Source organism: Oncorhynchus gorbuscha, linkage group LG03, assembly GCF_021184085.1.
Source record: "Oncorhynchus gorbuscha isolate QuinsamMale2020 ecotype Even-year linkage group LG03, OgorEven_v1.0, whole genome shotgun sequence".
In the NCBI taxonomy this organism is placed as follows: Eukaryota; Metazoa; Chordata; class Actinopteri; order Salmoniformes; family Salmonidae; genus Oncorhynchus; species Oncorhynchus gorbuscha.
The window spans coordinates 102,739,456-102,751,955 of NC_060175.1; the positions used below are offsets into that span (position 1 = coordinate 102,739,456).

At 40.0% G+C, this 12,500-nt stretch overlaps 1 protein-coding gene across 1 annotated transcript in view; it reads right to left on the reverse strand.

Moving 5' to 3' along the window:
* LOC124018040 overlaps positions 1-12,500 on the reverse strand; it is a 46,263-nt gene that overhangs the window by 23,304 nt on the left and 10,459 nt on the right. The window contains exons 9-15 of the mRNA XM_046333304.1: positions 10,170-10,304; positions 9,697-9,831; positions 7,726-7,863; positions 5,425-5,577; positions 5,044-5,096; positions 4,361-4,466; positions 3,442-3,543 (exon numbers count right to left, since the gene is read on the reverse strand). Coding sequence (XP_046189260.1) covers positions 3,442-3,543; positions 4,361-4,466; positions 5,044-5,096; positions 5,425-5,577; positions 7,726-7,863; positions 9,697-9,831; positions 10,170-10,304 — 822 coding nt within the window. The remainder of the gene's footprint in view (positions 1-3,441; positions 3,544-4,360; positions 4,467-5,043; positions 5,097-5,424; positions 5,578-7,725; positions 7,864-9,696; positions 9,832-10,169; positions 10,305-12,500) is intronic.

Consider the following 12,500-nt stretch of genomic DNA (forward strand, 5'->3'; position numbering starts at 1 on the left):
TCTGGCCGGACTGTGGTTAGGTAACTTCCTGTTCTATTGACAGTCTGGCAGGACTGTGGTTAGGTAACTTCCTGTTCTATTGACAGACTCTGGCCGGACTGTGGTTAGGTAACTTCCTGTTCTATTGACAGTCTGGCAGGACTCTGGTTAGGTAACTTCCTGTTCTATTGACAGTCTGCCAGGACTCTGGTTAGGTAACTTCCTAATTCTTTTGACGGACTGAATATGACGCAGAGTTTGAAAAATTCCTACAAAATGCCACTCCGTTGCGAATGGTCCCCATTGAAATGAATGACATCTGGCGTAACTCAACAGACTGCAAAGTTAGGATGGATGTGTAGGGGTCGTAATTCCTTCTGCTGACCTGGATGTAATTCTGTGATACTTCCTTAATCCATAGGAAGTCCCGCCCAGTTGGCTACTTTAAAAATGGTGAAATCCCTCAATGGTGCTGCCCATTTTAAAACAGGACCAAGTGTGCCCTCTATCCATCTCTATGCCGAGCACACCCGCCACCCACGCCACTCACCCACGCCACTCACCCACCTACACCACTCACCCACCCACTCAATAAAACACACTAGTAGACCCTCAATACAAACACGCTAGTAGACCCTCAATACAAACACGCTAGTAGACCCTCAATACAAACAAGACCCTCAATACAAACACGCTAGTAGACCCTCAATACAAACACGCTAGTAGACCCTCAATACAAACACGCTAGTAGACCCTCAATACAAACACGCTATAGACCCTCAATACAAACACGCTAGTAGACCCTCAATACAAACACGCTAGTAGACCCTCAATACAAACACGCTAGTAGACCCTCAATACAAACACGCTAGTAGACCCTCAATACAAACACGCTAGTAGACCCTCAATACAAACACGCTAGTAGACCCTCAATACAAACACGCTAGTAGACCCTCAATACAAACACACTACTAGACCCTCAATACAAACACACTAGTAGACCCTCAATACAAACACACTAGTAGACCCTCAATACAAACACGCTAGTAGACCCTCAATACAAACACGCTAGTAGACCCTCAATACAAACACGCTAGTAGACCCTCAATACAAAACACGCTAGTAGACCCTCAATACAAACACGCTAGTAGACCCTCAATACAAACACGCTAGTAGACCCTCAATACAAACACGCTAGCTTCAGCCATCATAAACTCAATACAAACACGCTAGCTTCAGCCATCATAAACTCAATACAAACACGCTAGCTTCAGCCATCATAAACTCAATACAAACACGCTAGCTTCAGCCATCATAAACTCAATACAAACACGCTAGCTTCAGCCATCATAAACTCAATACAAACACGCTAGCTTCAGCCATCATTCACTCAAGCATAAAGCAAGCTGGGATACTATAGATAAACCACAGACCTATTGGATCTTCTTCACAGAGGAGAATAAGTTATGGTTTGCACATGCAGGGGTAGAATGACTTCTCGACCAACAATGATAATACATCTTGTATAGACATTTCATTATCTTAGACTTCAATATAACACGGATCCACTAAGATAATACCAAGGATTTATATAGTAAGGACTAAGATAATACCAAGGATTTATATAGTAAGGACTAAGATAATACCAAGGATTTAAATATAGTAATACCAAGGATTTATAGATAAGATAATACCAAGGATTTATATAGTAAGGACTAAGATAATACCAAGGATTTATATAGTAAGGACTAAGATAATACCAAGGATTTATATAGTAAGGACTAAGATAATACCAAGGATTTATATAGTAAGGACTAAGATAATACCAAGGATTTATATAGTAAGGACTAAGATAATACCAATGATGTATATAGTAAGGACTAGATAATACCAAGGATTTATATAATAAGGACTACGATAATACCAAGATTTATATAGTAAGGACTAAGATAATACCAAGGATTTATATAGTAAGGACTAAGATAATACCAAGTTTATATAGTAAGGACTAAGATAATACCAAGGATTTATATAGTAAGGACTAAGATAATACCAAGGATTTATATAGTAAGGACTAAGATAATACCAAGGATTTATATAGTAAGGACTAGATTCATCCCTTTAGGAATTAAGTTACTGCTATTGTTTACACAACTATAAAAAAACATAATTTGTTAACATACAATAGCTGCATGCCCAGAGTGAGACCTAAGGCAATAGAAGGAGGACATATATAGGAGTCCTATACACATATATCTAGTACTGGCCCAGTGTGTGGGTTGAGTGTAGAGCCATTGAGTTACACTGTACACTCAGAGGACAGTTTATTAGGTACATATAGTAATGGGTCAGACCCCTCTTTGCCTCCAGAATAGCCTGAATTCTTCGGGGCATGGGATTCTACAAGTTGTAAGGAAACGTTCAAACGGTGATCGATTGGTATCAAATCAAAATAAATCAAATCCAATTTTATTTGTCACATACACATGGTTAGCAGATGTTAATGCGAGTGTAGCGAAATGCTTGTGCTTCTAGTTCCGACAATGCAGTAATAACCAACAAGTAATCTAGCTAACAATTCCACAACTACTACCTTATAGACACAAGTGTAAGGGGATAAGAATAGGGGACCTAACGTGTGCCAGGGAAACATTCTCCACACCATTACACCACCAGCCTGTACCGTTGACACCAGGCAGGATGGGGGCCATGGACTCCTCCTGCTTTTACGCCAAATCATGACTCTGCCATCAGCATGACGCAACAGGAACCCGAGATTTTGTCGTACCAGGCAATGTTTAACCACCTTTTAATTGGCTAGTGTTGGTGATCTCGTTCCCCAGGAGGCCGGCTGTTTCTCGATACTGGATCCGGTCAGCCCGCATCGACGATCATCCCACACTCAGTCGCAGGTCACTAGTTTGACCCATTGTAATGTTCAATCAAACACGGTAATTGGATGCCGGTCTACCTGTTTTATATAACAAGCTACGGAACCCATTTTCAAGAACGGAGTGGTGTACCTAATAAACTGGCCACCGAGTGTATTTAGGCTATATATACACACACTATCTATTACTAGAGTACATGTCTCGGTTAGAGAAGACTAACCTGTATTAGGACATCTGAGCGTACCCTCAGCTGAACCTTTCCAAATTCCGGCGGGGCCATAGCCGAAACGCACCGGCCGCCGTCCAGCGTGGTACCCTCACTATCTCAAACTTCCAGGTGATTTTGAGTCTGGAAAGTAGTGGTCGGACGGGGGCCTGGGATGAAGGAGGAAGGAACACTGGTTTTTAATAATCCGGCCTTTTAAAATAGTTTCTAGCTCCTCAGCTGGATGCACTGTTTCTCAAGGAGTTGAGTTAAAACCCCGGCTATCTGGGAAAAAAGTGTTTGGGACCATGTTTTATTTTGTTTGTGTGATGCAAAGTGAATGTTTTACACCAGTTTTCCAGTCACCTGTTACACACTTGGGTCCCTCTACGTTGGGTCTGCAGCGACATCTCCCGTTCCTCTCCCCACAGGACTGCCCCACTGATCCTCCAATGTCACACTGACAGCCTGCAACACACACACCAACACATCTAGATATACTGCAGTACAACCTGCAACACACACACCAACACATCTAGATATACTGTAGTACAACCTGCAACACACACACCAACACATCTAGAGATCATGATAGGGGCGGCAGCGTAGCCTAGTGGTTAGAGCGTTGGACTAGTAACCGGAGGTTTGAACCGGGGGTTTGAACCGCAAGTTCAAACCCCCGAGCTGACAAGGTACAAATCTGTCGTTCTGCCCCTGAACAGGCAGTTAACCCCATTGTTCCCAGGCCGTCATTGACTTGCCTGGTTAAATAAAGGTAAAAAAATAAATAAATAAAAAATAATATATACTGCAGTACAACCTGCAACACACACACACCAATACATCATGATGTACTGCAGTACAACCTGCAACACACACACCAACACATCTAGATATACTGCAGTACAACCTACACCAACACATCTAGAGATCCTGATAGACTGCAGTACAACCTACACCAACACATCTAGAGATCCTGATAGACTGCAGTACAACCTGCAACACACACACCAACACATCTAGAGATCATGATATACTGCTGTAAACAAATATCACATAATTTATCACATAACTTAATTCCTCGTACAACAGACCAGTGTTATTTAGCAGAGGAGATTTAGAATCACACTCTTGATGTGGAATAAAACTCTACGGAAGTAGCCTTTCTTGAGACATGTAAAAGCCCAAATGTTGCCCTGGAACCAAGAGGATGTCCTCTTGACCCAATGGTTAAGATGTTGGGTTGGTGATTCCTACTGGTTCCGACTGGTTCCATGAGGCTTACCTTGACAGCCGAAGAAGCTGTCACTCTGCAGGTTGAAGAATCCATCTTTACACACAGAGCAGGTGCCACCGCACGCATTGGGCTTACAGGGACACTGGCCATTACTCTGAAACACAGAAACAGAGAGGAGATGTTGTCCATATATTATTATCATTATTATTATTATTTTTGTATAATTATATTATTATTTTATTATTATTATTATTATATTATTATTATAATTATTGTTATTATTTGTATATTTTTATTTTATTATTTATTATTTTATTATTATTATAATTATTATTTGTATAATTATTATCTTTTTTATAATTATTATTTGTATAATTATTATCTTTTTTATAATTATTTTATAATTATTATTTGTTAAATTATTTTATTATTTCTATAATTATAATATTTTTTTATCATTATTTTATTATTATTATTGTTACTATTGTTATAATTATTATAATAATAATTATTTTTAGTATTATTATTATTTTTATAATTATTATTATTTTTTATAATTATTATTCTAATTATTATTCTAATTATTACACTAGTAGTGCTAGCCAGTGTTATTTTCTATGTCCATTCCAAAGAGTATTGAATCACTGAGAAAACCCCATCTTTACTGCTAAACCATATTATTAGCTAAAGTACTGTACGTCCATGTTGTTATTAACAAGCCCACTTCTCACCTGAGCACACTCTGCCACACCACCCATTGTCCCTTCAACGTTGCATTCACAGTCTGAGAGAAGGAGGAACACACGGAACATTCATTTCACTACTGGGCTGTCATAGGAATATGAACCTCACAATAGCCAACACAATGCCTCCTTTTGATGACATTTAAAGCAGGGGGCGGGCAATTCCAGTCCTCGAAGGGCCTGATTGGTGTCATAGTTTTGCCCCCAGCAAACACACCTGACTCCAATAATCACCTAATCACAATCTTTAGTTTAGAATGCAATTTGCTTAATCAGCTGTGTTTGTTGGGGATGGAGAAACAGTGTGAAACCAATCAGGCGCTCGAGGACTGAAGTTGCCCATCCCTGAAGGGTAAAGTTGTGTCTTACTGGAGCACCCATAGACGGTGTCAGGTGACAGGTTCCAGAACAGGGGTTTACACCTGTCACAGGCCACTCCCTCCACATAGAGAAGACACTCACAGGAGCCAACGGTTGGCAGGACCTCGTTCTGTACAGAACCGGCTGGGTTACATGTGTCAGCTGCAGAGCAGGAAGAAACAAATAGCTTAGTAAAATACAGTAAACAAATAGTTTAGTAAAATACAGTAAACAAATAGCTTAGTAAAATACAGTAAACAAATAGTTTAGTAAAATACAGTCAACAAATAGTTTAGTAAAATACAGGAAACAAATAGTTTAGTAAAATACAGGAAACAAATAGTTTAGTAAAATACAGGAAACAAATAGTTTAGTAAAATACAGTAAACAAATAGTTTAGTAAAATACAGTCAACAAATAGCTTAGTAAAATACAGGAAACAAATAGTTTAGTAAAAATACAGGAAACAAATAGTTTAGTAAAATACAGGAAACAAATAGTTTAGTAAAATACAGGAAACAAATAGTTTAGTAAAATACAGTAAACAAATAGTTTAGTAAACTACGGGAAGCAAATAGTTAAGTAAAATAGTCATTATTTTATCTTTCCTTATAGATGGACAATGGACTGGGAGATACAAATCAAACCAAATTGTATTTGTCACGTGCGCCGAATACAACAACAACCTTACAGTGAAATGCTTCCTTACAAGCCCTTAACGAATAATGCTGTTGGAAGAAAATAGAGTTCAAAAAATATACAGGGTGTTACGGTACAGAGTCAATGTGGAGGCTATATACAGGGGGTACCAGTACAGAGTCAATGGGGAGGCTATATACAGGGTGTTACGGTACAGAGTCAATGTGGAGGCTATATACAGGGTGTTACGGTACAGAGTCAATGTGGAGGCTATATACAGGGTGTTACGGTACAGAGTCAATGTGGAGGCTATATACAGGGTGTTACGGTACAGAGTCAATGTGGAGGCTATATACAGGGTGTTACGGTACAGAGTCAATGTGGAGGCTATATACAGGGTGTACTGGTACAGAGTCAGTGTGGAGGCTATATACAGGGTATTACGGTACAGAGTCAATGTGGAGGCTATATACAGGGTATTACGGTACAGAGTCAATGTGGAGGCTATATACAGGGTGTTACGGTACAGAGTCAATGAGGAGGCTATATACAGGGGGTACCGGTACAGAGTCAATGTGGAGGCTATATACAGGGTATTACGGTACAGAGTCAATGTGGAGGCTAAATACAGGGTGTTACGGTACAGAGTCAATGTGGAGGCTATATACAGGGGGTACTGGTACAGAGTCAATGTGGAGGCTATATACAGGGGGTACCGGTAGAGTCAATGTGGAGGCTCTATACAGGGGGTACCGGTACAGAGTCAATGTGGAGGCTATATACAGGGGGTACCGGTACAGAGTCAATGTGGAGGCTATATACAGGGGGTACCGGTACAGAGTCAATGTGGAGGCTATATATAGGGGTACCGGTACAGAGTCAATGTGGAGGATATATACAGGGGGGTACCGGTAGAGAGTCAATGTGGAGGCTATATACAGGGGGTACCGGTACAGAGTCAATGTGGAGGCTATATACAGGGGGTACCGGTACAGAGTCAATGTGGAGGCTATATATAGGGGGTACCGGTACAGAGTCAATGTGGAGACTATATACAGGGTGTTACGGTACAGAGTCAATGTGGAGGCTATATATAGGGGTACTGGTACAGAGTCAATGTGGAGGATATATACAGGGGTACCAGTACAGAGTCAATGTGGAGGCTATATATAGGGTGTTACGGTACAGAGTCAATGTGGAGGATATATACAGGGTGTACCAGTACAGAGTCAATGTGGAGGCTATATACAGGGGTACTGGTACAGAGTCAATGTGGAGGCTATATATACAGGGTGTTACGGTACAGAGTCAATGTGGAGGCTATATTAGGGGTACTGGTACAGAGTCAATGTGGAGGCTATATACAGGGGTACCAGTACAGAGTCAATGTGGAGGCTATATTAAGGGGTACCGGTACAGAAGTCAATGTGGAGGCTATATACAGCCAGTGAGTCAATGTGGAGGCTATATACAGGGAGTACCGGAACAGAGTCAATGTGGAGGCTATACAAGGAGGTTGAGATCGAAATCGGATGGATATTGAATGTACAGTATGTGTGTATTATATGAGCAAAGGGACTGAATTAATTTGTCATTGAGGGATGATAAAGCTCTATTGATTGATTAATTGATTGATTGATTGAATGACGAAGTCCATAGGAGGTCACCTACCTTGGCAGAGAGGGAATCCGTAGGTTCCAGAGCTGCAGGTGTCACACCTCTGTCCCACGACGTTGGGTAGACAGGTACACTGACCACTCACCTGGTCACAGCTACTGAACCTGGAGCCCTCAATTGAGCAATGACAAGCTGAGGGAGGAGAGAGATATTAACACATTAGCATAGTAGCTGGGGAGACAGGAGAGAGAAGAGGGAGTTAGCCAGCTAGCATTTAGCGAGATTCAGACTTGAATTTAGTGACAGATTAGACAGGGTAATAAACACATAACAACATGACAGATTAGACAGGGTAATAAACACATAACAACATGACAGATTAGACAGGGTAATAAGCACATAACAACATGACAGATTAGACAGGGTAATAAACACATGACAGATTAGACAGGATAATAAACACATAACAACATGACAGATTAGACAGGGTAATAAACACATAACAACATGACAGATTAGACAGGGTAATAAACACATAACAACATGACAGATTAGACAGGGTAATAAACACATAACAACATGACAGATTAGACAGGGTAATAAACACATAACAACATGACAGATTAGACAGGGTTATAACAACATGCACATAACAATGACATGACAGATTAGACAGGGTAATAAACACATGACAGATTAGACAGGATAATAAACACATAACAACATGACAGATTAGACAGGGTAATAAACACATAACAACATGACAGATTAGACAGGGTAATAAACACATAACAGGATAATAAACACATAACAACATGACAGATTAGACAGGGTAATAAACACATAACAACATGACAGATTAGACAGGGTAATAAACACATAAACACATAACAAATAAACACATAACAACATGACAGATTAGACAGGGTAATAAACACATAACAACATGACAGATTAGACAGGGTAATAAACACATAACAACATGACAGATTAGACAGGGTAATAAACACATAACAACATGACAGATTAGACAGGGTAATAAATACATAACAACATGACAGATTAGACAGGGTAATAAGCACATAACAACATGACAGATTAGACAGGGTAATAAACACATGACAGATTAGACAGGGTAATAAACACATAACAACATGACAGATTAGACAGGGTAATAAACACATAACAACATGACAGATTAGACAGGGTAATAAATACATGACAGATTAGCCAGGGAAATAAACATATAACAACATGACAGATTAGACAGGATAATAAATACATGACAGATTAGACAGGGTAATAAATACATAACAACATGACAGATTAGACAGGGTAATAAATACATAACAACATGACAGATTAGACAGGGTAATAAACACATAACAACATGACAGATTAGACAGGGTAATAAATACATAACAACATGACAGATTAGCCAGGGAAATAAACATATAACAACATGACAGATTAGACAGGGTAATAAACACATAACAACATGACAGATTAGACAGGGTAATAAATACATAACAACATGACAGATTAGCCAGGGAAATAAACATATAACAACATGACAGATTAGACAGGATAATAAATACATGACAGATTAGACAGGGTAATAAATACATAACAACATGACAGATTAGACAGGGTAATAAATACATAACAACATGACAGATTAGACAGGGTAATAAATACATAACAACATGACAGATTAGCCAGGGAAATAAACATATAACAACATGACAGATTAGACAGGATAATAAATACATGACAGATTAGACAGGGTAATAAACACATAACAACATGACAGATTAGCCAGGGAAATAAACATATAACAACATGACAGATTAGACAGGATAATAAATACATGACAGATTAGACAGGGTAATAAACACATACAACGCAGACGGCCGCCCATCTTTTAACAAAGTACCTTGGATATATTTAGTTTTAGATATTGAAGCAATCTGATTTTAACAACCAATCAGGCTTTGAGATGTCGTCTGAACTCGGACAACTTACGCGTGCAGCTGGGGAAGCCGTAGAAACCAGGAGCACACTGGTCACAGGCGGTGCCGCTGTAGTAGGGTCTGCAGTGGCAGTGGCCCGACACACTGCAGCTGGAGCCCAGGGAGGTGTGAGGATCACAGGTGCACACTGGGTAAACAGGAAGTAACAACATTAGATAGTGGCTGTGTTCTGCTATGTCGCTAATAACCAACTGAGCAGACTGACCAGTCGACAAATAATGAACCTTGGCAGTTGGGGTAGGAGTGTGTAATTGAGGTGTGTGTAGTTGGGGTGTGTGTAGTTTCGGTGTGTGTAGTTGGGGTGTGTGTAGTTGGTGTGTATAGTTACGGTGTGTGTAGTGTGGTCCTGTCAGCTGTCAGTACCTTGGCAGTTGGGGTGTGTGTAGTTGAGGTGTGTGTAGTTACGGTGTGTGTAGTTGAGGTGTGTGTAGTTACGGTGTGTGTAGTGTGGTCAGCTGTCAGTACCTTGGCAGTTGGGGTAGGAGTGGAAGCCTGATCTACACTGCTCACATCGCGGTCCCTGGAACTCTGGACGACACACACACCGTCCAGACCAATCACAGCCCTCTGGGAGGGAACCCACGCTGCTGCAGCCACACACTGACGGAAGGAAAGACCAGCAGAGTTTGTGTGACAACATTTATGAACTTTTATTGTAATTCCAAAACAGAATTAATTCCAGAAACAATTCACTCAACAGGCAAGCGGTCCTGAGTCAGTATTGAGCTGTATATCAGTATTGAGCTGTATATCCATAGTCCTGTCTGTATATCAGTATTGAGCTGTATATCAGTATGAGTATTGATCCTGTGTGTTGTATATCCATGGTCCTGTGTGTTGTGTCAGTATTGAGCTGTATATCAGTATTGAGCTGTATATCAGTATTGAGCTGTATATCCATGGTCCTGTCTGTTGTGTCAGTATTGAGCTATATATCAGTATTGAGCTGTATATCCATGGTCCTGTCTGTTGTGTCAGTATTGAGCTGTATATCCATGGTCCTGTCGTGTCAGTATTGAGCTGTATATCAGTATTGAGCTGTATATCCATGGTCCTGTCTGTTGTGTCAGTATTGAGCTGTATATCAGTATGTGTATTGAGCTGTATATCAGTATTGAGCTCTATATCAGTATTGAGCTGTATATCAGCACTGAGCTGTATATCCATGGTCCTGTCTGTATATCAGTATTGAGCTGTATATCCGTGGTCCTGTCCGTATATCGATATTGAGCTGTATATCAGTATTGAGCTGTATATCAGTATTGAGCTGTATATCAGTATTGAGCTGTATATCCATGGTCCTGGTCCTGTCTGTATATCGGTATTGAGCTGTATATCCGTGGTCCTGTCTGTATATCAGTATTGAGCTGTATATCCATGGTCCTGTCTGTATATCAGTATTGAGCTCTATATCCATGGTCCTGGTCCTGTCTGTATATCGGTATTGAGCTGTATATCCATGGTCCTGTCTGTATATCAATATTGAGCTGTATATCCATGGTCCTGTCTGTATATCAGTATTGAGCTGTATATCCATGGTCCTGTCTGTATATCGGTAGTGAGCTGTATATCAGTATTGAGCTGTATATCAGTATTGAGCTGTTTATCCATGGTCCTGTGTGCTCTGTCAGTATTAAGCTGTATATCAGTATTGAGCTGTATATCAGTATTGAGCTGTATATCCATGGTCCTGTCTGTATATCAGTATTGAGCTGTATATCAGTATTGAGCTGTATATCCATGGTCCTGTCTGTTGTGTCAGTATTGAGCTGTATATCCATGGTCCTGTCGTGTCAGTATTGAGCTGTATATCAGTATTGAGCTCTATATCAGTATTGAGCTGTATATCAGCATTGAGCTGTATATCCATGGTCTTGTCTGTATATCAGTATTGAGCTGTATATCAGTATTGAGCTGTATATCAGTATTGAGCTGTATATCCATGGTCCTGTCTGTATATCGGTATTGAGCTGTATATCCATGGTCCTGTCTGTATATCAGTATTGAGCTGTATATCCATGGTCCTGTCTGTATATCGGTATTGAGCTGTATATCAGTATTGAGCTGTATATCCATGGTCCTGTCTGTATATCGGTAGTGAGCTGTATATCAGTATTGAGCTGTATATCAGTATTGAGCTGTTTATCCATGTATATCCATGGTCCTGTCTGTATATCGGTATTGAGCTGTATATCCGTGGTCCTGTCCGTATATCAGTATTGAGCTGTATATCGGTATTGAGCTGTATATCAGTATTGAGCTGTATATTCATGGTCCTGTCTGTATATCAGTATTGAGCTGTATATCAGTATTGAGCTGTATATCCATGGTCTTGTCTGTATATCAGTATTGAGCTGTATATCCGTGGTCCTGTCCGTATATCAGTATTGAGCTGTATATCAGTATTGAGCTGTATATCAGTATTGAGCTGTATATCCATGGTCCTGTCTGTATATCGGTATTGAGCTGTATATCCATGGTCCTGTCTGTATATCAGTATTGAGCTGTATATCCATGGTCCTGTCTGTATATCGGTATTGAGCTGTATATCAGTATTGAGCTGTATATCCATGGTCCTGTCTGTATATCGGTAGTGAGCTGTATATCAGTATTGAGCTGTATATCAGTATTGAGCTGTTTATCCATGTATATCCATGGTCCTGTCTGTATATCGGTATTGAGCTGTATATCCGTGGTCCTGTCTGTATATCGGTATTGAGCTGTATATCAGTATTGAGCTGTATATCCATGGTCCTGTCTGTATATTGGTATTGAGCTGTATATCCATGGTCCTGG